Below are 27,488 nucleotides of genomic sequence, written 5' to 3'. Positions count from 1 at the left end.
CTCTGTCCTTGAGGCTGAAGCCGGTGAAGTAAGTGGACTTCTCAGAAATGTCACCCTGCGGAAAAAACAAACAAAGGACTGGGCACGGAGATGAGGTCTACAGGACAAGCAAAGTGACTCTCGACTGCATTGTGACTGGAAAAGAAAGCAAAGACCACAATGGCTTCTGGAGTCAAAGTGAGGGCGTTATTAATATGAAGCTAATATTATGTGGGAACAGTGTATTAGCATTAATTTTTTTTTTTCGGTACTAGGGATGAAACCCAGGGGCATTCTACCTCAACCTACACCCCAGCCCTATTTTTCATTCTTTATTTTGTTTATTTATTTATTTATTTATTTTTGGTGGTACTGGGGGTGGAACCCAGAGGCTTTCTACCTCCGGGCTATACTCTCATACCTTTTTTATATATTATTTGGAAACAAGATCTCACTAAGTTGCTGAGAGCCTCACTGACTAGCTGAGGCTGGCTTCGAACCTGTGCGATCCTCCTGTCTCAGCCTCCCAAGCGCGGGGATTACCAGCGTGCGCCACCACGCCCGGCTTTATTCTTTATTTTGAAACAGGGTCTCACTGAGTTGCAGAGGGCCTCACTAAGTAGCTGAGGCTGGCCGTGAACCTGCGATCCTCCTGTCTCAGCCTCCTGAATACTGAGATTACAAGCGTGCGCCACTACGCCCAGCTCTATTTTTTTTTTTTTTTTTGGCACTAAGGATTGAACCTAGGGGCAATCTACCTCTGAGCTACACCCCTAGCCCCCTTTTTTTTTGGTGGTACTGGGGTTCCTGGAAGCCCTTCTACCTTCGGGCTACACTCCCAGACCTATTTTTATATATTTTATTTGGAAACAGGGTCTCCTAAGCCAGCGCACGCAGCTGGCTTCAAACCTGCGCGATCCTCCCGTCTCCCGTCTCCGCCTCCCAAGCGCGGGGATTACAAGCGTGCGCCACCACGCCCGGCCCCCAGCCCTTTTTTTTTTACTTTTTATTTTGAAACATGGTCTAGCTAAGTCATAAAGGCTGGCCTCAAGCCTGTGATCCTCCTGCCCCAGCCTCCCAAGTACAGGGATTACAAGTATGCACCACCCCACCTGGAGGGAGAGGAATTTTTCAAAAAGAAAAGTACAAGAAGCCAGGTGTGGTGGCGCGTGCCTGTAACACCGGCACGTGGGAGGCTGAGACGGAGCATGGAGGACAGCCTCTCTCCGCTTAGAGAGACCCTGTTGCAAAATAAAAACCAAAGCAAACAATAGGGCTGGGGTGTGGCTCAGAGTACTCCTGGGCTCAATCCCCAGGATCTCTTACACACACACACACACACACACACACACACACACACACACACACGGGAACTGTCCAGTATCTGGAGAAAAGAGAAGAAGCTGGAGCTGTAATGGTCAGAGACTTGGTCACCCCCCACCCTGTCCCCGCGCAGGGATCGCGAGCGAAGCCCTCCGCCTGCTCCCAGGAGCACCTTCCACACAGGGCCCCGGCCTCACTTGATGGGACCTTCGCCAGTGGCCAGCCACCCCTGGCTTAGCCAAGGTTACAGACACCCCAGCGCTTGTCTTCCTGAAGGGTGAACAAAACCCTAAATGGGTCTTATCTGTGAGATTAGATAGATAGATAGATAGATGGATAGATAGATATTTTGTGTGTGTGTGGCGCCAGGGATTGAGCCCAGGGGCATTCTGTCTCTGAACTGCAGCCTCAGCCCTTTGTATTTGTTTTGAAGCAGGCTCACACAGGGTTACTGAGTCTTACTGCGTCGCTGAGGCAGTCCTCAAACCTGCAACCCTCCTGTCTCAGCCTCCCAAGTACGGGGTTACGGGATGCACCCCAGGCCCAGCCCATCTCTGGTTTTAGCAATTATATCCCCTAAACTCCATAGGGGAGAAAAAAGAGAATTTGACGAGCCGGGTGTGGTGGCACACGCGTAATCCCAGCATTCCGGAGGCTGAGACCGGAGGATCACGGTTCGCGGCCAGCCTCAGCTACCTAGTGAGGCCCTCTGCACTCAGTGAGACCCTGTTTCCAAATAAAGAATAAAAAGTAAGTCAGGGGGTGTAGCTCAGAGGTAGAATGCCTCTGGGCTCTATCCCAAGTACCAGAAAAAAAAAAAAAAAGAATTTGATAGCCATAAAATGCCGAGTTAGTCATCCTGCGTTCCCTTTGGAGCCTGTCAGTGAGAATCTTTCCCATGGCTGTCACTACATCAGTGTCCCGGGTCACTAGTTTATGGCTTTCCGGGGCTGGGTTTCTTCTTAGGGGCATGTCCCAGGACCCTGAAAGCCAGGCCCCAGTTGAGGGCCTAGAGGAGGCCTGGACTGCCCGGCTTTGGCCAGGCAAGTCTCGCCAGGTAGACACAAGAGCTTTTTCCAAAGTGCACATTCTGGTGGGGCGTGGTGGGCATGCTTGTAATCCCAGCATTTGGGAGGCCGAGACAGGAGGATCGAGGTTCACAGACAGCTCCAGCTACTACTTAGTGAGGACCTTTGTAACTCAGTGAGACCATGTTTCAAAAGAAAAAAGAAAAAAAAGGGCCATCCTCAGTACTGTAAACAAAACAAAATCAAAGTGCGCATTCTGACCAGTCCTGAGCTGCCACCTCCTTCCCTGGCCCGGGGAGGGGACCTGGGGCAGGGGCCGCTCTAGGCCCAGGCAGGGGCAGGGGCAGGGCGTGTGCCGGGCGAGGTCAGCAGCCCACCGCCCTGCCAACAAAGGCAGCCTGTTGTGGAAGGCGGGAGGAATGTGGCCCGGGGAGTTGGCGGAGGGCGGGGCCGGCGCCCTGGCCGCTGGCAGCCTCTTACCTGTCCAGGTAGCTCGCATTTCGCGGCGAGCGGCGGCGCCCGCAGCACCTGTCGTCCGTGCGGGGGCCGGGGCATGGCCTCGTAGGGTCCCCGGGGAGGTAGTGTGCAGCTGGGTCCGGGCCGGGGCAGGGCCAGGAGGGAAAGGTCCTTCCCTGGCGCCCCGCGGCCTGCGGCAGCATGAAAAAGAACCAGACGGTGCAGGGCACCTTCAGCAAACTCTTCGGGAAGAAGCACACCGGCGCAGCCAACACCTCTCTCTACGCCACTAACCCACCATGGATTTTCACCCAGGAGGCCGCGGAGGAGGGGGCCAGGGACTTCGGTAAGTGGCCCCCGCCCTGCCCGGTGCTGGACGCTCGAGACCTGTGCCCTGGCCAGGAGGAGCCGCCCAGTCCAGGAAGGGGCCCGGGAGAGGGGCTGGGAAGGGGAAGCCTCCCGGAGGTGCCTCTGGCCTGGGAGCCTCTCTGTTTGGGCTCTGGTTGCCAAAAAGGCTTCCCCGCCCCCGCCCCCGCCAGCCTTCCTTCCTCCTGCCTCTGAGTCACAAGGGCCGGGATCTAGGGCTCCGGCTTTCTGCTTGGGGAGCCCGCACCTGTGGCTCTGTCTAGGCGAGGCCTGGGCAGATCAACACTGGCCCTCCGAGCTGGTGACCAGCCTGTTGTGACAGCGAGTCACTTACTGGGGTCAACCCGAGACCCGGGCGTGTGCGGGCTCTGACTGAAGAGGGAGGTGGACAGTGGAGGCCACTAGCCCTCCCTGACCCCAGCCTCGCGGGTCCCTGAAGCGGGTGATAGTGCTCTGCAGGAATCTCAGAGCACCTGGCCAGCCCTGGGTGTGGGCGCTTATCCAGCTTATCCAGAATCTTTATGCAGTTCGCACCCTCCCCGGGGTTGGGGACGAGAATTCCTTTCTCGTGCATGGCCTGCGGTTCTGGCCCAGGGAAGGTGGCTCAGCATCAGCCCTCAGCACGCCTGTCTTCACCCTTGTACTGTCTCCCCTGACCTCATGGCCACTGCGCGGGGCCCACAAAGGGTCTTACAGCGTGGCCCCTTCTGTGGATTCAACTTAGCACCCAGTTTACCATGATCAAGATACAAGGCACGGTAGACGGGAGAGGGGAAACCAGATATCACCCCTCGCTGGCCCCTACGGCACTCGGTCCTCCGGAATCGGGCCCACTGGAGGCCTTCGCCCTTCCCAACCGCAGTGAAGACATTGCATAGCGAACGGCGTCGTAGTCTATCTCTGCCCAGGTGCCAGGTCCCATTGCAAGGTCTTTGTGCGTTGATAATGGGCTCTTCATCTAGAGAACCATTATTAGCATTCCTGTGACAGAGGAGGCTGGACACAGAGAGGCTGTCCACTGAGCTGGGTCACACAGCTCTCAGCGGTGGGCCAGGCTCTTCCCCAGATACCATCCGTTGACTTTTAGTAGCCTTAGAGTTATGTAACTATCAACCCAGTTCCAGAACACACTTCCATTACCTCCAGAACGCCCCCAAGAGGCAAAACCATGAGCTAAACCAGGTAGAGACCACACCTTCACACACACACACACACACACACACACACACACACACACTTCCTTGCCCAAAGGGAAACCTCTCTAGCACTTCGCCTTTTGCCCAGGCTGAGGAGGCCGGGATCAGTCCCTCCAGAGAGAGAAGAGGAACATGGTTCCCTCCACCACCAGCCAAGTGGGCATTCAGATCCGGGTAGGGCAGGAGCCCAGGCAGCTCCTCCCTGTCCCCAGGGCAGGGCCGGACCTCCAGCTGACTCAGCCTGTGGCCTGCACATGGCGGGTGGAAAGCGGGGAGCTTGGCAGGTTGCGGGGTGCTCCCTGGCTGCCACTGGGAGTGGCAGGGGCATCCTCCTTGCTGTGCCCAGGGTTGGGGAGGGAAGGGACTGGTATTGGGGATTCTGGAATGGGCTAGAGGTATAGATCTGCCGCAAGGGGAGCTCTGTCAATAATGAGGGCTTAGCTGCCCTCTGGGCCTCTGTTTTCTGCTTCTGTCCGATGGGGGTGCTGCCCAGACCCCCGAGAGGAGGCTGCTTGAGGCCCCGGACCTGGCAAAGCTTGACGAGCACTGTGGCCAGCCTGCTCCTAAGCTTGATTCCCCTCTCAGCCCTGCCAGCTCTAACGTCCTTTGTGGCGCCAGAGGAAACGGGCAGAGGGGGCCATTGTCAGGTCTCCGAGGGGCAAGGATTTGAGTTCCACGGGTATCCGAGTCTGGGACATTTTCCTGGGACCTGGTGGTATCCAGTCCTTGGGAAGTGGGCAGTGGACAGAGAGGGGATGCCGAGGCAGAGGTAAGGGAATCCAGGGTAGCTGCTGGCTCCGTGGCCGCACCACCGCGTAACCGAGTATTTGCACAGGTGGGCGGTGCGGCTTTAAGCACAGACTGGTGCTGAGTTTTTCCTCGGAGGCGTCTTCCTGAGCTGTATTCCAGTAATTAGGACTTCACTGATCCCAACTGCAATCCTAATTAAGCCTTCTGCCCTTCCCCAGCCCCAATAAGGACCTTAATAGGCCCCACAATTGTCATTTAAGTGCCTGAGAAAACAGATGTGAATCTTTGCAAAGCCCTGATAAGAGACTGCACTCCTCCCTGCCCGGCTGATTAATTAAGCATAGATGGGATACCCTGCTTTGCTGGGGACTCTGATGCCTGGTTCCTCCTGCACCTTGGTCACAGCCGCTTAGGACACCTGTTTAAAATGCACATTCCTGCCGGACGTGGTGGCGCACGCTTGTAATCCCAGCGTTTGGGAGGCTGAGACAGGAGGATCCTGGTTCGCAGACAGCCTCAGCTACTTAGTGAGGCCCTCTGCCACTTAGTGAGACCCTGTTTCAAAAAAAAAAAAAAAACAGGGCAGGGGGTATAGCTCGGAAGCAGAATACCCCTGGGTTCCACCCCCAGATCAGCCCCCCAAAAAAGTAAATAAATGCACATTCCTGGGGTTGCACAGGACAGAATGCGGAGCAGGTCCAGGCGCTGGGTGTTCAGCCTGCTTCCAGGGGCTGTTTCTGCGTAGGAAGATCTAAGACCACTGCAGTTTCTCTTCCCATATGGGAACGGGCTTTTCTCTTTCCCTTTACCACTCCCAGCAGCATGTGCAGTAGGTTAAAAATAACTGTAGAGAAGCCGGGCGTGGCGGCGCACGCTTGTGATCCCAGCATTTGGGAGGTTGATACAGGAGTGTGGTTCGTGGCCAGCCTCAGCTACCTAGTGAGACCTTCTGCAACTTGTTTCAAAATAAAGACTCGCCAGGCGTGGTGGCGCACGCTTGTGATCCCAGTACTTGGGAGCATTTGGGAGGCTGAGACAGGAGGATCCGGGTTCAAGGCCAGCCTCAGCTACTTAGTGAGGCTCTCAGCAACTTAGTGAAATCCTGTTTCCAAATAAAATATAAAATAGGTCTGGGAGTATAGCCCCGAGGTAGAAAGCCTCTGGGTTTCATCCCCAGCACTACAAAATAATAATAATAATAATAATAATAATAATAATAATAAACAACAGCAGCAGCAGCAGCAACTATAGCGAATGTGGTTGGCCCCTAATCCAGAAAACCCAGGTGGCGGCTGGTTCTGGGTCCCCTGACCCTCGGTCTCAGGCCAGGCCAGAGGGTAGGAAGCTTAGAACTCCCCAGAGCTGAGCACCATTTCTAGGTAGTGACAAGCTGGCACCAGCTGCCGGGCAGCTGAGCTGTACCTTCCAGGGGGCAGGACTGTTTACTCTCGCCGCCGCTGGAGGTGCGCACGGTTCGAGGCAGGTTGGCCCGCACTGCCCTGTTTGTTACATAAGCACCTTGCGGGGCGGTGCTGGACTCCCATAGCAGGCCCTCCCTTGACCTGAACACCAGCTCCGGGGTTTCCTTTCTCTCCCAGCCAATCAATTACTAACAATATGAGGGTGGGGACCAGACACCGAAAGCTCTGACCGTGGCCCCGAGAGCCCTTGCTCTGAGGACGGCTGGGGCGGGAGAGCTCAGCCGATACCCTGGGATTTGCCGGGATCACATTCTGATCTGGTGGTGGGGTTGGGGCCGGGACTGTAGACTTCTAGCAAGTTCCAGGCAAAGCTGCCCGGCTGGTCTGGACGCCGAGTAGCCAGTACTAGCTAGCTGGCGGAAGGCCCCGCTGGCTGTGCTGAGGGTTTCGGCCCCTGCGCTGGGGGTCCTTCCCAGGGCTCCTTCTCCCATCCGTGCCCTCCTCTTTCTGTGGCTCCTGCGCCCCGCCCCAGCCCTGCCCAGCCTCCAGTGTCCCTCTGCCCTTGGACAAAGGCCTCTTGCCTGGTAGCTCTGGCCTTGACAAAGGCCGCTCTCAGTCGGCCTGCAGGGGCTTGCTGAGACAAACTGGGCTTTTCAGCCGCCTTTCCCACGGAGCCTCCAATTAGCCAGGAAGGGTCTCATTAGCCGCACTTGTGGGTTACGTTCACATGGGGCCTCCTCTGCTGCTTCCTGAAAGGCCGGGCTCCCCCAGTGGCGGGAGACTGGATGCCCGCCTCCTCGCACAGGGCTATCCATGGTGCACCTACAGTGGGAGAAATGGGGCGAGGTCTATTCCGGGTTCTGGGTTACTCTGGGTTGAGGCAGCGGACTCCCCAAGTCACAGCCCCGCCCTCCCAAGCCCCCGAACAAACCTGATTAGACCTGCGGCCAGCGCTCCTGAGGCCTGGGGGGTTGTGGCAACTTGGGGCTCTGTGCCGTCCCTCCAGCCGCCTCCTACCCCTGCTAGCCATCTGCAAAGTACACTAATTACCCACTACAGGCAGAGACTGCGGGGAGAGGGTGCCGGATCCCTCTGCTGTCCCCTGCGTCCTGGTTCTGACCAGAGAGAATTCTACAGCAGGTTACTGGGCTTCAATCCTACTCCTCTCACTCATTCGCCAGCTGAGGGACTTGGGGCAACTGACCTACCCTTAGTCTCAGTTTCCTCACCTGTAAATTGGGCGTGATAAGGGCAGGGTCCCTAAGCCCTGCAGGTCCTGAGGGCTCGAGGAGTGTGAAGCCTGGGGATGGAGCTCAGTGTAAGCTCAGGGCGCTTGCCTAGCCTGCGTGTGGCTCTGGGCTCTCTCCCCGGCCCTGCACAGAGGAGGGGAAGAAGGAAAAGAAAACAGAAAAAGCCTACACCACATACATTAACATACTTAAGTATGTTACCAATTTTCCCTCTAGTTTGGACTGATACGGGACTTGGGGAAAGAGCTAGGTAACTGTCCCAGAATCAATCTTTCTTTCTTTCTTTCTTTCTTTCTTTCTTTCTTTCTTTCTTTCTTTTCATATTGAGAATGGAACCCAGAGGCATTCTAGCTCCAAGTTATACCCTGAGCCCAATTTTGTTTCTTATTTGGAAACAGGATCTTATTAAGTTGCAGAGGGCCTTGCTACATTGCCCAGGCTGGCCATGAACCCGTGATCCTCCCATCTCGGCCTCCCAAGTACTGGGATTACAAAGCGTGCGCCACCATGTCTGCCTGTCCCAGAATCTTCGGACCTCAACCTCCATGGACATCTCTGGGCAGCTCTTGGGCTGGGGAAGGGAGACCATGTTACCAGGAAGGCTCAGTGAGGTTCCTCTGGGGACAAAGGGCGGGGAAGAAGGGCTCAGAGTCCCCCAGCATCTTGCGCCCAGCCCTCAGCCTTCACAGAGCGTCCCTCATTGACACGCACGGCCCCGAGTCAGCGGGCAGGCCGCCTGTTGGGGAGCAGCAGGCCCGGGCTGCTCCTGGTGAGCCGCTGTTGCTTGGGCTGGAGTCTGGCTCTGAGAGCTGGGGGCCCTAGAAACCCAGGGACATTCTACCTCTGAGCTATACCCCAGCCCCGTTCTATTTTTACTTCACTAGGTTAACGAGAGACTCATTACTTGCTGAGGCTGTCCTCCAGCCTGCCATCCTCCTGTTTCAGCCTCCCAGGTTCTAGGATTACAAGCAAGCCCCAGCAGGCCCAGCTTGCTTTGTGATTTCTGTCCACCACCCTCACTCTGGGCCTCAGCCTCTTTGGACCTAGAGAGCAGCTGGGACTAGTCCTAAGGGTCCCAGGGACGCAAAAGCACAGAGCGTCTGCCTGGGGATGGCTCTCACCAGGGCACTGCTGTTCACCATAATTTGCAAGTGACGCGAACTGATTCAACTCAAAGCTCCTGTAAAGGCGTGGGAGAACTGTTCTCTCTCTCCCTCTCTCTCTCTCTCTCTCTCTCTCTCTCTCCCTCCCTCCCTCCCTCCCTCGTGTGTGTGTGTGTGTGTGTGTGTGTGTGTGTGTGTGTGTGTGCGCGCGCGTGTGTGTGTAGCCAGGGGCATTCCACATCCCAGCTACACCCCAGCCCTTTTTATGGTTTTGAAACAGGGCCTCGCTAGGTCGCGAAGAGTCTCGCTGTGACCCTCCCGTCCTCTGGGCCTCCCCGGCGCGGGCGCGCAGGTGTGGGCGCATGTCAGCAGCGTCACTCTTGACTCTGCTCTGGCCCTCACAGGCCCTCCCCGACTCCCTCCTCTCTCCCCGCCACACCTCTGAGAACTGAGAAAGCAAATAGAATTTTCCAGAGGTTGTGCAGACTGGCCAGCCTCCTGGGGCTCAGGTGGCCCCCACTGCAGCCATGCCCTTCGGTGTGATTCATGGAGAACAACTGTATTCCTGGAGAGGAGTCCCCTTGCTGGGCCCGGTGGCACGCACTTGTCACCCCAGCACTCGGGAGGCTGAGACAGGAGGATCAGGGTTCGCGGCCACCCTCAGCTACTTAGTGAGGCCCTCCGCAACGCAGTGAGACCCCGTTTCAAAATAAAGAATGAAAAATAGGTCTGGGGGTGTATGTAGCTCAGAGGTAGGATGCCCCTGGGTTCCATCCTCAGTATCGTAAAAAAAAAAAAAAAGAAGAAGAAAGAAAGAAAGAAAGAAAGAAAGAAAGAAAGGAAAAAGAAAGGACTGCCCTTGCTCCAGACAACCACAGACCAACCGAGGCAGCAGTCCTGCAGAGTCGGCTGAGTCATGGAGTCTTGAGGTGATTAGAAGGCCCAGCAGCTCCTTGGGTCAGAAGGCCAAGGCTCTGTCCTGACCCCTGCTTGGCTTGGTGCAAGCTGCCCCACCTCTGCCACACTCTGCCACACCTCTGCTGGTGGCCGGAGCGGCCTTCCTTACCCCCCAGCACCCTGCCCTTCGGCCCACACCCTCCCATCCGCCTGCAGTGGTGGGTTTTATTCTTCCCTTGGGGCCCCTCAGGCATTGACTCATCTGGGGAACAACTCGCGGGCCCTTTGCGAAGGGTGAGGAAGCAGCTTTGAACAGTAGCCAGGCCCTCAGCACGCTTTCCCTCTTCCTCTGAGAGTGCCTACTTTGCCAAGGTCTCTTGGGTGGAACGTTGCGAAGTGCCCAGGCTCACACCGATGTGGCGATTAATATGACCGTAGGACCCTAACCCGGCGGCAGAAAGGCACTCCCTAGACCCCAACATTAGTGCCCGGATGCAGGTCACTGGAGGGCTACCTGGGAGAGAGGCCGTCCTCCCCAGGCCTGTCAAGGGCCACCTCATTCCGTTCTGGACGTGGCATCTCCCCACCGAGGGCTGGCGCCCACACGCAGACTGTCTGGTGGGCTTCGGTGGAGGCCGGGTGTGCGGGCTGCCCCTGCTTGCTTGTGTCCAGCCGGGCTCACTCTGCACCCCTACAGCTCGGCTTCCTGTGCCCCGTCCAATCCAGTCCGCAGCCTGGGGCACAAGGCTGGCAGCCCTGACTGGGGAATCTGTTTGCCCGGGGTGCCCAGGGAACTGGGGTTTCCCGGAACGGGTGGCGCACACAGGGAACTGGACGCTTGGTTCCCTGTGGAGAGACGGCCGATCTGGAGTGCCCAGGCCAGCGTCTGCCTTGGCCAGCCAGCGCTTCAAGGGCTCCACTGCCCATCACTGGGCAGGGGGCTTTCTGTCCAGCTAGCACATCTGGAACCTCTGTTCTTGCGAGGGAGGGGCCCAGGGTAGGGCTTGGGGATGGGTGCGTTCTGATCCCAGGACCTCCCAGCCAAGTCCATATCTCTCATAAACTGTCTTTCTTACAGTCTCCTCCTAAAGTTGTGCACAAGGAGAAAACAAGTCCCAGTTCAGCGTTCTGGGTGGCAGGATTCTGGCCAGCTGGGCTTTCGACCTCTCCTCTCTTTCCTCTCCGAGCAGAGGGGGAGCTCCGCAGAGCCTCTGATGGCAAGGCCTCCTTGCTGGTGACCCACAGCGGAGGCCCTCAGCCATCCGCCTGGACCATGTGACCAGGGAGGGGCTGAATGTTCATCGCTGAGTGTCCAGGTTAAGAAAGCGGGCATGGCTCCTCACACCTCCCACAGCTGGGGACACAGCCCAGAGCAGGCCCAGGACCTGGGGTGGGGGTGCTCTGCACAGGCTCCTTGCAGGGAGGCTCTGGGTTTGTTAAATACTTTTTCTTTTGGACTGGGAATTGAACTCAGGAGCATTCTACCTCTGAGCTACAGCCCCAGGCCTTTTGTTATGTTATTATTTATTTATTTATTTATTTTTGTGGTACTGGGGATGAAACCCAAGGGTATTCTACCTTTAAGCTACGCCCTTAGCCCTATTTTTTATTCTATATTTTGAAACAGGGTCTCACTGAGTTGCAGAGGGCCTCACTAAGTAGCTGAGGCTGGCCACAAACCACGATCCTCCTGTATCAGCTTCCTGAACGCTGGGATCACAAGCGTGCACCACCACGCCTGGCTTTTATTATTTATTTATTTATTTATTTATTTATTTATTTATTTAATTTGCAGTACTGAGGATGGAGCCCAGAGGCATTCTACCTCTAAGCTACACCTTCTGCCCTTTTTTATTTTTATTTATTTGTTTTTTTGAAGCAGGGTTTCACTAAATTGCAGAGGGCCTCACTAAGAAGCTGAGGCTGTCCATGAGCCTAGATCCTCTTGTCTCAGCCTCCCGAATGCTGGGATGACAAGCGTGCGCCGCCACGCCTGGCTCCTTTTGTTATATTATTATTTTTGTGGTACTGGAGATTGAACCAAGGGACATTCTACCTCTGAGGTACACCTCCAGCCTTATTTTTTATTCTTTATTTTGAAACAAGGTCTCACTAAGTTACAGAGGGCCTTACAAAGCAGCTGAGGCTGGTTGTGAACCTGTGATCCTCCTGTCTCAGTCTCCCAAGTACTGGGATTACAAGCTTGCGCCATCATGCCTGGCTTATTTTTTGTTTTAAAGCGGGATCTCACTAGGTTACTGTCCTTGAACCTGGGATCCTCCTGCCTCAGCCTTCCAGGCACCGGATTACAGACGTCCACCTCCACTGGGCTCGCTGGACCCTTGTACGCGCTGGTCGCACTCGCTCCTTCCCGACGGGCCTATCAGGCTCGCACTATCTATGGCCTTGCCCATTGTCCAGATGGGAAAACCAAGGGGCCCAGAGAGGCTGGACAACCCGCAGGCAACCCGGTCACCGCGACAGCCCCGCTCTCTGGAGTACATCAGAGGAAGCCGGGCATGCACCATCGACAGCTGGGGGCTAGCAAAGGCTTGGGCTAGAAGGCTCCAGGAGCTGGGGCGTGGGTGCTGGGGCCTCTGGTACTCTGCATGTTCCCGATTAGAAATTCAAACACTTAGAGAAAAACCAGCTTGTTTTCCTCCCTCTCTGAGATAAGCTGGGTTGTCGCCCTGGGCAGGCTGGCAGGGCCCAACAGGAGGTGCCATTCCTGGCAGCTGAGAAGCCCGTGAGTGGGTGGCGGTAGGTCAGGGGCTGCAAGCCCCGGGGACACTGGAGGAGCCCCCAGAAACAGCGCACCCCAGGCCTCCCACAAAGCTGCCTAGGGGCCCGCTAGCACACAGCCCTCCGGCCGCTCCTGAGGTTCAGGGACTTGGCTGAGTCAGCAGCGGGCACCGCGAGGTGGGCCCAGTTCAGCCCAGACTCTCCAGGCCCCCCGCTCACTGTCTGCCCTCACTTGTCCTCTAGATGGGATCTGTTACGGCGACAGTCGGTTCCACACGGTGAGCGAGTCCGGAACGGCCACACTGAAAGCACGCCCGAGGGTCAGGCCCCTGCTCACCTTCCTCCCGCTGGTAAGTGTGGCTGTGCCCGGGTCTGAGCGTCAACTCTGGGTGGTGGCTACCGCAGGGGGCATGGCTGAGGCTCAGGGCAGGAAGGCTGGGGGGCATTAGCTCGTCAGGGACAAAACCCAAGGAGAGGTGCCATGGATACCCCTGCGTAGCAGGGCCCCCTTCGCCAGCCCTGAGTTAGGCGCTGGCATGGCGGGGTCTGAGCCACAGACACGGGCAGCCAACCCCAGAGGGCCGGCAGGAGGGCTTCCTGGGAAAGGCCACGCTGGGTGGACGTCTGAGATGGATTTGTCTGTGGGCCCAAGACTACAGGATTGGAAGCCGGGTGTACGCTTGTAATCCCAATACTTGGGAGGCTGACACAGGAGGACTGCAGGTTCGTGGCCAGCCTCAGCTACTTAGTGAGGCCCTTTGCAACTTAGTGAGACCTGTTTTAAACTAAAGAATTAAAAATAGGGCTGGGGCTGTAGATTAGAGGTAGAAAGCCCCAGGTTCAATCTCCAGTACCTCAAAAATAAATAAATAAATAAATAAATAAATAGACTATAGATACCCGGGCGTGGTGGTGCACACTTGTAATTCCCACGCGTGGGAGGCTGAGACAGAAGTTTCACACAAGTTTGAAGCCAGCCTCAGCTACTTAGTGAGGCTCTCAGCAACTTAGTGAGACCCTGTTTCCAACTAAAATTTAAAATAGGTCTGGGAACATAGCCCGGAGGTAGAAAGCCCCTGGGTTCCACCCCGAGTGCCACAAAAAAATAAAAAACAATAAAATAAAAAGACTATAGAAAATGAGAAATTCCCCTCTGGAGCCCAGGGTTGGGCTTTTGTTCTTTGATGAGGGCTAGAGACTCAAAACGGCTCCTTAAAGGCTGGTCCTGTTTACTGTGATGAGAATTCTAGGGTTTTCTGAGACATTCTACACTGTCCACCAGACAACGCAACATTCACCGAGTCTGAAGGGAGCCTCCGCCCGTTTCCAAAGATATGTGAGCTGCCCCGGGGTCACTGTGCCATAACTGTGGATAAAATCTTCTCCTCCTCCTCCTCCCCTCCTCTTCCTCCTCCCCTCCTCCTCCTCCTCCTCCTCCTCCTTCTTCTTTTTTTTTTGGTACCCAGGGGCATTCATTCTACCTCTGAGCTACACCCTCAGCCCTATTTTTTTTTTTTTAAAAAAACAGGGTCTCCCTGGGTTGATGAGAGTCTCAGTACTTGCTAAGGCGGTCCTCCATCCTGCAATCCTCCTATCTCAGCCTCCCCAGTACCAGGATTACAGGTGTGTGCCACCATGCCAGGCAGATGACACAATTCTGACATACTTTATTTCTGGAGGTGAAACACATTATCTCCCCCACCTGCTGGTATTCCAGAGGTGTGGGTCCACAGCTAACACAGCTGTACCTGTTAAAATATTAAAGTACTCAGCCAGGCATGGTGGTACCCACATCTGTAATTCTTGTACTTGGAAGGCTGGGATGGGAGGACGGCCTCAGCAAGTAACGAGACTCTCCTCAACCTAGACCCTGTTTTAAAATAAAAATGAAATAGGGCTGGGTATAGCCAAGAGGTGGAAGACCCATGGGTTCAACCCCAGGACCAAAAATAAAGATGGGGGAGCAGAGACATGAGCGGGGCCATCTCCCCAGGCCAGGCCTGTCCACTGTGGGCCTGGGCTGGGGCAGGAACGATCCTTTTTCTCTACTTCGAGGAGAAGCAGGGCGGGTGCTTCTCAGCAGCTGAGCAGGAGCACAGCCCAGCCACTGGGTGGAGGATCGCACTTCCCTCTGGGGCTCCCTCGTGCCCTCCCCCACTGGAATCCAGCCTCCCCCCAGCATGATGCATGCTCAGAATTAAAACCTAAATGCCCATGTGGCAAATTTGGGAAAACTGGCTGGACAGGTCTCCAGGGAACCCGCCCTGTGAGTCACGCAGGCTTGGCTCTGCGAGGGGGGATTCCTGGACTCCAGGTGAAGCTGGCTGGTTCTGGACCCCTCCCTCCATTTCCCTGCTGCCTGGGAGCGCACAGAAACAGCTGGAGTCTGCCTCACCCTCCCGCTTACCCCACCCACCAGCTGCAGGAGCTCCTGGCTAATCCCAAGTTTGCTCCCTGTGGGGTGGGATTGGACCTCCTTGGCCTAGCCAGGTGACCAATTCCAGAATGTATGGCTGGACGGGAAGGTTGTCCGCACTCCCAGGAGCCGTGGAGTCCCGCCCCTCCACCCCAGCCTGGCCTCAGCCTGACCCTCCAAGCCCCCCCCCCTCCTGGCCCACACAGCTGCCCCATGGCACCCCATGGGCTCCTGGACGAGCATCCCAGCTCAGGCTGCTCTCAGGAGGAGCGACAGGGAAAGAGGCCCAGACGTGAGTCCAGAAAATTAAAAAAAGAAGTGCACGCTCAGCCGGCATGGTGGGCAGGCTTGTCATCCCGGCACTTGGAGCAGCCTCGAGAATTGTGGGTTCACAGCCAGCCTCAGCTACTTGGTGAGACCCTTTGCAACCTAATGACACCCTGTTTCAAAATAAAGAATAAAAAATAGGGCTGGAGTGTAGCTTAGAGGTAGAATGCCCCTGGGTTCCATCCCCAGCACCGCAAGAAAAAAAGAAAAGAAAAGAAAAGAAGAAAGGAAAGAAGGAAGGAAGGAAGGAAGGAAGGAAGGAAAGTGCACCCAGGGCTACGGAAGCAGGAGACTCAGGTTAAGGCCTACCAGGTGCTGCCTGGGGCCCCAGAATGGCCACCTAGACTGTTCTGGCTTCTTGCCCTGGAGGAAGAACCAGAGGGCCCTCCATAGCACAGGACCAGGGCAGAGGGCAGCTGTGGGGTGCGGGTGAGTCCAGGGAGGGATGGCCTTTTGGGGACCCTCTCGGCCACAGGAGAGGAGGTGGAGAAGCAGCTGCTCCGTGCACACCCCCTCCTCCAGCCCTGGCCCCCGCCGCACCTCTGCCTGCACACTCCCCCAAGCAACAAGCCAGGCTCGAGGCAGCCCAGTGCCTTGGGGGGCTGGAGGGGCCCTGGGTGGGGCTCACTGTGGAGGGGCCACGTCCCCACCCCACATCAGGGTGCCCCCGCCACGCTGCCTGGGACTGGCTGGGGTCCCCCTGGCCCTGCTGCAGTGCCACGCCCGCCTAAGGGGCTGGGCCGAGTCTCTGGAAGGAAGCTGGCAGGGAGGCTTGCATTCCATGGTTGCAGCTAAGACTAAGCCTCAGCGCTGGCAAGTACCCAGGGCCGGCCACGCGTTGCCCACTGGCCCAGCCCCTGGGCCCGGCTGGCCCCTGGGGAATCCCAGGCATGAGGATGTGTGTGTCTGAGGGCAAACAGAGGCCACCGCAGGGCGAGCCCTGCCCTCCTGAGCTCCCAGGGGCCCAGCAGGCGCGAACCCCAAAATGGCAGAAGGGAGACTATCCGCCTCCTCTGCCAGCATCTCCTGCTTTTCTTCCTGCCCCCTTCGCTTCAGCTGGGAAGTGGTAGCGATCCAGAGGACAGTAGGGGTCCCTAGTGACTTGTCCTCGGCCATGAGCAAGTGCCCGCCTCTGCAGCCCAGCCACGCAGACCTTCCCTGGGGTCTGTCCCCAGGGCCAGCGTCTGAGGACGCAGGTCACTCCTGACGCTGGGCCCTGGTTAGAGCTTAAAGGACAAGAGCCCAGGGAAACAGCCTTTCTCTGGAAGTGCTGTGCGGGACCTCCTGGTGCAGTGGCCGCTCAGCCTGGCCGAGGCAGGTGGAGCCTCCCCATTTGTAGGTGAGAAAACTAAGCCTTAGAAGGCAGGAGAAGGGCACGCGTGGGCACTGACCGCGCCAGGCGCTGGCTTTCATTTCTCCTTCTCCTTCTCTTTCTTCTTCTTCTTCCTATTATTATTATTATTATTATTATTATTATTATTATTTATTTTGTGTGTGTGTGTGTGTTACTGGGGATGGAACCCAGGGACATTCTACCTCCAAGCTATACCCCTACCCCTATTATATTCCTTTATTTTGAAACAGGGTCTCACTAAGTTGTGGAGGGCCTCACTAAGCAGCTGAGGTTGGCCACGAATCTGCTATCCATCCCCAGTACCACACACACACACACACACACACACACAATAGGGCTAGGAGTGTGGCTTGGGGGGAGAACACCCTTGGACTCATTCTTCAGTACCAAAATAAATAAATAAACCTAAAACAAAATAAAAAAAATAAAAGAGTTGGGGGTATCCAGGTTTATTTAAAAAAAAAAAAAAAAGTCAGGCATGGTGGCATATGCTTGTAATCCCAGCATTTGGGAGGCTGAGACAGGAGGATCAAGGTTCAAAACCAGCCTCAGCTACTTAGTGAGGCCCTCTGCAACTCAGTGAGATCTGGTTTCAAAATAAAGAATAAAAAATCAGCTGGGCGCAGTAGCACACACTTGTCATCCCAGCATTCGGGAGGCTGAGACTGGAGGATGGCAGTTCACGGCCAGCCTCAGCTACTTAGTGAGGCCCTCTGCAACTCAGTGAGACCCTGTTTCAAAATAAAGAATAAAAAATAGGGCAGGGGGTGTAGCTTAGAGATAGAATGCCCCTGGGTTCCATCCTCAGTACTGAGAGAGAGAGAGAGAGAGAGAGAGAGAGAGAGAGAGAGAGAAGAAGAGTTGAGTTCAAGGAAGAAAATAAACATAAATATTCTTGGATGCTGCCCCCTCGGCCCTCACTTCCTCCTGAGTAATCAGTCCCTGCCCGGGAGCGTTAAGGTCGTGGGCCTCATCTTCGGCTGTGTGGGGTCCCTGGCTTGGGCACCTCTGCAACCAACCGGATGAGAAGGCGCTAGCCTCAGCTCCTGGGTGTTGGCTGGGTGTGGGGACGGGACGTGCTGAGGCCCAGTTTCATGAAGTTCCCGTCTGGCAGGGCAGGGCTGAACTCTGCCCCAGGCGTGGAGCAGGGCTGGCAGGCAGCGGGAGTGGCCGTGGCTGCCCGGGCTAGCCCGGGATGGCAGCCGCCGCTTGGTTCTCTCTTTCTCTGGATTGGAGATTGACCTCAGGGGTGGTGTTCCTCCAAGTTACACCCCCTGCTGCCTTTTTTATTTTTTGTTTTGAAACAAGGTCTTGCTAGGTTGCTGACTCTGGCTAAATTCTGAGGCTGGCCTCTAACCTGCAACCTTCCTGTCTCAGCCTCCCAAGTACTAAATTACAACTATGTACCACCACACCCAGATCTACCCTTTCTTTCTTCTTTCCCTTTTCTTTCTTTCTTTCTTTCTTTCTTTCTTTCTTTCTTTCTTTCTTTCTCTTTTTTGCAGTACTGGGACTGGAACCCAGTGGCATTCCACCTTCGAGATATACTCCAACCCCCCGTTTTTTTTTTTTTTTTTTTTTTCGGTACTCGGGATGGAACCTAGGAACATTAGACCTCCAAGCTACACCCCCTGCACTATTTTTATTCTTTATTTTGAAACTGGGTCTCACTAAGTTGCGGAGGGCCTCACTAAGTAGCTGAGGCTGTCCACAAACTGTGATCCTCTGGTCTCAGCCTCCCAAATGCTGGGATTACAAGTGTGCGCCACCACGCCCGGCTTCCAACCCCTTTTATGTTATATTAAATTATTATATTTGTTTATTTATTTTTGTGATACTGGGGGTGTAATTCAGGGGCATTCTACATATGAGCTACACCTGCAGCCCTATTTTTATTCTTTATTTTTGAAACAGGGTCTCACTGAGTTTCAAAGGGCCTCACTAAGTAGCTAAGGCTGGCTGTGATCCATAATCCTCCTTGTCTCAGCCTCCCAAATGCTGGGATTGTAAGCGTGTGCCACCATGCCCAGCTCTACTTTTTATTATTATTATTATTATTATTAATTATTTTTGTGGTACTGGGATTCCTGGAAACCCTTCTACCTCCGGGCTACACTCCCAGAGTGATTTTTATATTTTTATTTGGAAACAGGGTCTCTTAAGCCAGCGCAGCTGGTTTCAAACCTGCGCTATCCCCTTGTCTCCGCCTTCCAAGCAAGGGGATTACAAGCGTGCGTCACCACGCCTGGCCTCCAGCCCTATTTTTTATTCTTTATTTTGAAACGGGGTCTCACAGAGTTGCAGAGGGCCTCACTAAGTAGCTGAGGCTGTCCGCGAACCGCGATCCTCCTGTCTCAGCCTCCCGAATGCTGGGATGACAAGCGGGCGCCACCACGCCCAGCTGGCTCTAACCTTTCTTGATGTGGGCTGTCACCCCATCCTGAGGCGCTTTCTTGATGTGGGCAGCACTGGGGCACCAGGTTTGTGATTCTCTCAGGCAGGAGTGGGGAAGGTGGGCGGGGCAGGGTGGGCACGGGCAGCTCCCTGCTGACCGTGAGCGCGCCCCAGCCCGGCCCCGCGCCTGGCCTCCCTTGCTCGCTCCCTTCCCCCTTCTCCTGCGTGGAGTTGGATGACTACCCAGAGGCCATGGGGAGCACTGTCAGGACACCCTGCGGTTGCGGAGTGACCCCGAGCATCCAGGTCACTGCCCACGCTGCACTGGTGGGTGAGTCACGGGAGAGGCAGGGCCCACGGAGCGCCGGGGCTGAGCCATCCTGGCAGCACGTTCACAGAAGAGCTGGAAACTGAGGACGAGAGAGAGAGAGAGAGAGAGAGAGACAGAGACAGAGACAGAGACGGAGAGAGGGAGAACTCGGAGCTGGTTGGTGGAGAGCTGACCTTGGATTATGTTTTCTGTCTCTCTGGCCTGTGTTTTTCTACCATTCATTCACTGACCCGGGAGTTTGTTCCCTCAACAAACAGTGGTTGAATCGTCCAGTCCAGGCCCAGCACTTACAGCGAGCCGGCCATCAGCTGCCCTCAGCGGGCCTGGCTGGGCAGCGGACTGGAGACCTGGACAGGGCGCCACCAAGTAGCTACACTGGCCGCGAGCCGCGACCCTCCTGTCTCAGCCTCCCAAAAGCCGGGATTACAAGCGTGCGCCACCACGCCTGGCCTCCCAGCCCTATTTTTTATTGTTTATTTTGAAACAGGGTCTCACAAAGTGGAGGGTTCTCTCAATTCCTCCTGGGTTCCACTATTGTATTTTATTTGTATTTGGACTAGGGATTGAACCTGGGGACATTGCCCTCAAGCTACATCTCCAGTCCTTTTTTTTTTTTTTTTTTTTTTGAGATAGGGTCTCATCAGGTTGCTAAGAGTCTCATTACTTGCTGAGGCTGTCCTTGAACCTGGGATTCTCCTGTCTCAGCCCCCCAAGTACTGAGACTACAAAGGTCCACCACTACACCTAGCAATAATTTTTTCTTTTTAACTATTCTTTTTTTTTTTTTTTTCTTTGCGGGTCTGGCGATGGAACCCAGGGGCATTCGGCCTCCGAGCTACACCCCCTGCCCTATTTTTAATTCTTTATTTTGAAACTGGGTCTCACTGAGTTGCAGAGGGCCTCACTAAGTAGCTGAGGCTGGCCACGAACTGCAGTCCTTCTGTCTCAGCCTCAAACAGAGGCTGGCCTCAACCCCGTGACCCTCCTAAATAGTAGGATTGCAGGCATGCACCAGCACGCCCAGCCCAAACCCTCTCCTTAATGATACTTTGCCTCATTGCTTGGAGCTGGAGGAAAATAGGAAATCGGGCATCCACAGCAATCAGCACAGCCCACCCGGCCCGCTGTGTCCCCAGATGTCACTGCCCAGGCCGGCGTGTTCAGTGCTGGCTGCTGAGGCCCCTGCGGTGGATGTGGGGGGAAGTTACCTTCCTGGTCTGTTTTCCTGGGACTCAGATTCAAATGAGTGTATTTGCCTGTGGGGACACACACCTGTGGACCCCCCACCCCCCAGCCAGCCAGGGCTCGGGGATGCTAAGCCTGCTCGCCCTGGGTGCTCAGGGAGGAAGGAGGCTGGACTTCAGGACCTTCCCAGGGTTGGCCGACTGAGGCTGCAGTGAGGGGCGGGCGTGACCAGAGACCCCCTGTGAGTGTGGACAGACTCAGAAACCGCCTGAGCTGCTGCACACCCGCTCCTGGAGTCTGGGAAGCCCCCCTTTGGCAGAGGGCTTTAGGATCAAAAGGAGGGGCCGAGGCTGTAGGAGTGGGGCCCCTGGTTAGGATGGGAGAGGCCCTGGGTTCCATCCCCAGCACTACATAAACACAAACAAACACCAAAAGGTGCTGCGGGCAGAACCTCTGACCTGCGCGGTCCTACCCTCTCCCTCACCCACGCATAACTAAACTAAACACCCGGGGCGAGCCCGAAGGTGCTTCAAGGTTCCAGGGAGCTAGGCTGTGATCGCAGTTTTTCACATTTGTTCAGGAAGGATTGAGAGATGTAATTCTTAACTGTAGGTATATTATCTCCTGTGGTCTTCATAATACCCTGCAAAGGTAAGAAACCCTATCTCCTTTTTTTTTTTTTTTTTTTTTTTTTTTTTTTGGGTACTGGGGATTGAACCCAGAGGCATTCTACCTCGGAGCTACACCCCCGGCCCTTTTTTATTTTATTATTTGGAAACGGGGTCTCACGAAGTTGCCGACAGCCTCACCAAGTTGCTGAGGCTGGCTTTGAACCTGCGATCCTCCTTTCTCAGCCTCCCAAGGAGAAGGCTAATTTGCACCCTGGCTCCATCAAGGGTTTGAGATGCCACAGCTGAAGGTTTTGTAAAGTGCTGGCAGAATAAATGAGGGCTGGCCCCTCATCTCCACGCTCACCCAAGGTCAGGCCATTCCTGCGTGATGGCTTGATGTGGAGTCCCCACGTCTGCCTGTCTTCTTCCTTCCTTTTTTTCTTTTGCGTACTGGGGATTGAACTCAGGGGCATTCTGCCTCCGAGCTCTACCCCCAGCCCTATTTTTTAGTCTTTATTTTGAAACAGGATCTCATTAAGTTTTGGAGGACCCAAGTAACTGGCCTCAAACCTGGGATCCTCCTGTCTCAGCCTATCAAGTACTGGGATTACAAGCGTGCACCACCACGTCCAGCACCAAAGAGTAATTCTGAGACAGCCTTTGGCAGTGCGGTCTCGTGGATAGGTCTGTAACATCTCCCTTGAACCCCCTTCTTGTATATCAAGTCATAAAGCCATCAGCTCATCGGGGGTAGGAACTGGGCTAACAATGTACTGACTGTCAAGCTTGGTGGGTCGGTCAAGCCTGGTAGATCCCAGGGCTCCAGGAAGTTCCCAGATCTGAGAGGAGGAACTGGAGAACAGTAAGAGCAGGCAGGACCTGTGCAGGGAGGTGAGTGTGGACGGTGCCGGCACTGCTAGGTAGTGACGAGGAGACAGTGCAGGAGCCTGGGGCAGTGCAGTCTACAGCCAGTAGGTGGCAGAGCTGAGCCTCAAATCCAGGCAGCGGGGTCCAGCCCTGCGTCTGCACAGCACCCTGGAGGGGCTGAGCTAGCCTTGAGAAATGAGGTTTCTTTCTTTCTTCCTCTTTTTTTTTTTGGGGGGGGGTACTGGGGATGGAAACCAGGGGCATTCTACCTCCGAGCTACACCCCCCAGCCCTATTTTTTTTTTTTTTGGTGGTACTGGGGTTCCTGGAAGCCCTTCTACCTCCGGGCTACACTCCCAGACCTATTTTTACATTTTTATTTGGAAACAGGGTCTCCTAAGCCAGCGCACGCGGCTGGCTTCGAACCTGCGCGATCCTCCTGTCTCTGCCTCCCAAGCGCGGGAATTACAAGCGTGCGCCACCACGCCCGGCCCTATTTTTTATTCTTTATTTTGTATTTATTATTTTTTATTTATTTATTTATTTTTTTTTGGTGGTACTGGGGTTCCTGGAAGCCCTTCTACCTCCGGGCTACACTCCCACGGGCTACACTCCCAGACCTATTTTTTAACTTTATGTGGAAACAGGGTCTCTTAAGCCAGCGAGGCTGGCTCCGAACCAGCGCCATCCTCCTGTCTCAGCCTCCCAAGCGCGGGGATTACAAGCGTGCGCCACCACGCCCGGCTTTTATTCTTTATTTTGAAATGGTCTCACTGAGTTGCAAAGGGCTTCGCTAAGTAGCTGAGGCTGCCCAACGAACTGTGATCCTCCTGCCTCAGCCTCCCGAATGCTGAGATTACAAGTGAGATTCTGCTTCAAAAAAAGGGGAAGGGTTAACCGGGCGTGATGGCGCACGCTTGTAACCCAGCATCTGGGAGGATCGCGGTTCACGGCCAGCCTCAGCTACCTAGTGAGGCCCTCTGCAACTCAGTGAGACGCTGTTTCAAAATAAAAGAATGAAAAGTAGGGCAGGGGGTGTAGCTCAGAGGTAGAATGCCCCCTGGGATCCAACCCCAGTACCGCAAAAGGTGGGGTGTCTAGGGGTGTGACTCAGAGGTAGAATGCCCCTGGGTTCGATCTCCAATGCAGGAAACGAAGAAACGGGCAGGAGACGGGAGCCTGAGGCTGGCACGGTGGGCGTGCTGCCTGGGTGCGGCGTGGGAGGGTGCCAGAGGGAGCAGCGAGGCGAGACTGAGAGGGTGCCATGGGTGAGTGGGAGAGAGAAGTTGGTGGGGAAGCTTGAGAGCCACCATAAAATGCTCTGCGGCGCTTCCAAACGACAGGTGTGTGGACTTCATTGACACAGGGAAATTCATGTTTGGACAGGGAACAGAATGCAAAATAGTGCAAACTTCCAGCTGTGTACACAGGTTACGGTGAGTGAAGCCCGGAGAGCAGAGGGCGCCCGTCGCGTGGGGAAGGCCCCAGGTCTCTGCGGTTTCCTTTCTGTTTCTGTAAATAACTAATGACAATAGCCGGGAGGCCAGGCCCCGCTCAGCGCCTACCTGTCTATTCATGGGGGCCACTGCAGACGCTTTTGTTGGCAGTTCTGGGGATCGAACCCAGGGCTTCCAGTGCTGGGCAAGTGCTGGATTACTGAGCCACCTCCCAGCCCTTGCTTTTTTTTTTTTTTTTTTTTTTTTTCAGTACTGGGGATGGACCCAGGGGCATTCTACTTCTGAGCTATACCCCCAGCCCTATTTTTTACTCTTGATTTTGAAACACGGTCTCATTAAGTTGCAGAGGGCCTCACTAAGTAGCTGAGGCTGTCTGCGAACCATGATCCTCCAGTCTCAGCCTCCCGAATGCTGGGATTACAAGTGCAGGCCACCATGCCTGGCTTTCAGATTCACTTTTTATTATTTATTTATTTTGTGGCACTGGAATGGAACTCAGAGGCCTTCTACCTCCAGGCTACACTCCCAGACCTATTTTACATTTTTATTTGGAAACAGGGTCTCACTGAGTTGCAGAGGGCCTCACTAAGTAGCTGAGGCTGGCTTCGAACCTGTGCGATCCTCCTGTCTCAGCCTCCCAAGTACTAGGATGACACGCGTGCGCCACACTCCCTTCTGCACTCTAATATGGGTGTGAAGGCACTGCACGCCGTTGCCGTGGGTTTTCCTGCAGTGGAATGGCCTCGCGGGCAGTGACTTGAGAGTTAGTCGTCCTGACCTTTCTCTGGTCCTTTCAGAATGCTCAGGAGAGCCAGGGGCTGGCCGTGCCCACCCCTTCCGTCCCCGAGGACTTTGCAGATAAGGACGGGACAGGTGAGTGGCTTGGGCTTGGGCTTCCCTCCTCCTTGGGCCCGGAACTCAAAGGCCAAGCATCTCCCGAGCTGACAGACAAAGTCATCTCCCTGTCCTCGGCCTCTCGCTCCGGGTGGGGTGGGAGGGTGCCGTGGCTGGCTGAGGACCCCTGGGGGAAGAGGGGCTGGAAGAATGGAGCCACATGCGGAACCCTAGAGACAGTACTCTTCCTCCCTTGATGCTTGAGAGGGAAGGCCTGAAATGGGCCTGCTGCTCCCTGGAGGCCCCATCCGGTGCCAGGGCACCCAGATGGGCAAGGCGCCCCCTCCTCATCCTGCCCTGCTTTCTTCCAGGATCCGGCTCACTGGTCAATGGCAACCTCCGCCTGTACAGCTCCGTGGGTGACCTGAGGCCTGGGCACTATGGCCTGGATCCACTCATCCCCCCACCGCCCCCAGGCCCCGCCCCGGGGCCACCCCAGGACATCCCGGAGCCTCCACCTTCCACAGCACCGCCCACGCCTGCCCTGCTGCTGGAGCCCCCGCCACCACCCCCTCCCAGCATGCCCCCACCCCCGCCCCCAGCACTGGACACACTGTCCCCGCCATCCACACCCACCCCGCCCGACTTCATCCCCCCTGCCCCTCCCCTGGCTTTCCCAGCCCCCCCACCGCCCTATTTGCCCGCCCCAGCACCCCCATCTCCAGAGTCTCCTCGCAGGAAGGGGACTCAGCTCTTTTCCCCTGGGGGTGTCACCAAGTGGAAATCAGAGGTGGCACTGAATGGCAGGCAGCCGGAGGCGCCAAGAACCAGCCCCCCCAAGAGCCCCGCTGAGCTAAAGGGCACCCTGGGACCCAGCCCTGAGCCCCATCTCACCTTCCCCCGGTCCTTCAAGGTGCCTCCCCCAACCCCGGTCAGGACCTCCTCCATCCCAGTTCAGGAGGCACAAGAGGCTCCCTCAGAGAAGGGGGACACCAGGAAGGCCCCCAGCCGCCTCCCCCTGCCCCCCAGCTTCCACGTCCGCCCAGCCTCCCAGGTCTACCCAGACAGGGCCCCAGAGCCAGACAGCCCTCGGCCCAGCCGTTCAGAGCCCCCAGCCAAGGACCGGGCGGAGACTCCACCCCCAGCCCCACCCTTGCCCCCACCGGCACCCCCGCTCCCTCCCCCTGCACCCCCTCTACCCCCAGCTGCCCCTCCTTTACCTTCTGCTGAGCAGGTAGCCCCTCCCGTTGCCAGGTTAACCAAGAGCCCCAAGCCCAGCTCACCTGCCCTCAAACCCAAGCCCACACCCCCCAGCCCGGAGGACACGGCGTCCTCAGAGCCCGTGGACTGGCGGGACCCCAGCCAGATGGAGAAGCTGCGAAGCGAGCTGGCCGCCTACCTCTGTGGCTCCAGGAAGGAGGACCGGCCCCTCAGCCACAGGCCAGGCCCCACCGTGGCCTCCCAGGACACCAAGGCCCAGAAGGGCCCCAGTCAGCCAGAGGAGGCAGCAGAGGAGAGCCCGCCGCAGGAGCAGATGCACCCGCCCGCTGCTGGGAAGAGTCCCTGCAGCAGCAGCCTGCCCCTGCCCCTGCCCCCCGTGGACTATGCCCCCCAGGACTTGCCAGCTCCCAGCGTGCGACAGATCCGGAGCGAGCTGGAGGCCCGGCTCTCAGCAGAGAAGGAAGCCAGGCCGGGGCCTCTGCCACCCAAACCTCTGCTGGAAGGGGGCAGGATCGTTGAAAACGGGACAGATGATGGCGGGCTCTCTAAACCTGTGGCCAAGAACCCATCACCCCTACCCACCACGCCGCTGTCAGTCATGCCACTACAGCCCAAGGCCACATCCGGGCACGCCATGCCAACCAAGGCCACATCTGGGCCAGCCACTCCACCCAAGAGCACGCCGATGCCAGCCACACCACCCAAAGCCACACCGGTGCCTTCCACCCCACCCAAGGCCGCACCTGGGCCAGCCTTGTCATCCGCGGCCACAACTCTGTCCCCCACATCACCCCATCTGATAGCAGAGAAGGCCCTTGTCCCTGCAGGGCCGCCGGAGAAGCCAGAATCCCAAGATGGCACAGTGTCCTGCCAGCCAGGGGCGCCAGGGCCCCCATCAGCGGCCCCCAGGCTGCCCTCGCGGGGAGCCCTCGCACCTCCAGCCCTCCCACCAAAGACGCCCCTGGGCACAGCAGAGGGGCCGGTTCTCTACAAGCCCCATGGCCGGCCGCACAGCCCAGGCCCCGAGGCGGCAGTGGTGATGCCCCCTGCCCGGGCCCAGCCTGCGGACCCGCTCCTCAGGCACCCGGTGACCGGGGAGGTGGTGGAACAGGGCTCCCCGATGGCACTGCTGCTGGCCGCGCGAAGGCGGGCGCAGGAGGGGCGTCGGGGACGCCGCTCCCTGCCCGGGAGCCTCCGTGGCCGGCCCGAGGCGGGCCCCGACAGCGTCTTCTATGGTGGCCGGCCCAACTCCTTCACCGTGGTGCCCAGGGCGCCCCCGCCCGCGGCCCCCTCCCCCGGCGCTCCGGAGGGGCTCGGCCTGGAGCTCATCCCGCCGCCACCAGAGTTCAGCAACGACCCCCCGGCCGGCCAGGTGGGCCGGGGCCGCTCGCTCATCAAGAGGCGCCTGTACGTCGGGGAGCCCCGCCGCAGCCCCGCGCCGCCCCGCCTGGGGCCACCCGCGGGCCCCGACGCTCGCAGGGTGGGCTCGGCGGGCCGAAGTGCGCGGAGGCTGTCGCTGGACGACGGTGGCTTCGGCCCAGCGGCGGGCAGGTGAGCAGCCGGAGCCCGGAGGCCCTGCTGGCCCAAAGGAAGGGGAGGGGGCTCGGCACCTCTCCAGTCCCCGCAGGCCCAGGGCTGCAGGCCAGGGGCGGGTGGAGATGGGTGGGGACCCAGGCCAGGAAGGGGCCTTAGGAGCAGGGGCGTGTCCTGGGCCGCTCCCGGGACAGGGAACCCTGGGCCTGTGGACTGCGGTTCCTCCCGGGGACTAGGCCCAGTGCTGAACCACTGTCCTCTTGCGGGGGTGGGGGTGCCGAGCCAGGGGAAGATGTGAACCTCACTGCTCTCTTGCTGTCTCTCCCCCAGGTCTCCTCTCGGCGTCCCCCACTATGGAAGCCCCATCAATACGTTCACCGTGAGACCCGGGACCCGCCATCCCATCTCCTATGCCTACCCGGGAGCCCAGCGGAAAGCCGCGTCCTGA

General features: G+C 56.9%; 1 protein-coding gene across 1 annotated transcript; it reads left to right on the top strand.

The window, feature by feature from the left end:
• Positions 1-2,987: 2,987 nt before the first annotated feature.
• LOC308266387 (uncharacterized protein C6orf132) lies at positions 2,988-27,488 on the top strand (the record flags this gene model as incomplete). The annotated part of the gene is made up of 5 exons (XM_080700578.1): positions 2,988-3,132; positions 12,755-12,861; positions 24,250-24,325; positions 24,658-27,058; positions 27,371-27,488. 5 exons carry the CDS (start codon positions 2,988-2,990, stop codon positions 27,486-27,488), a joined length of 2,847 nt encoding a protein of 948 aa, XP_080556704.1.

Source organism: Muscardinus avellanarius (genome assembly GCF_963383645.1).
Source record: "Muscardinus avellanarius genome assembly, chromosome: 8".
Lineage (NCBI taxonomy): Eukaryota > Metazoa > Chordata > Mammalia > Rodentia > Gliridae > Muscardinus > Muscardinus avellanarius.
This window is presented reverse-complemented; position numbering and strand designations above follow the sequence as displayed.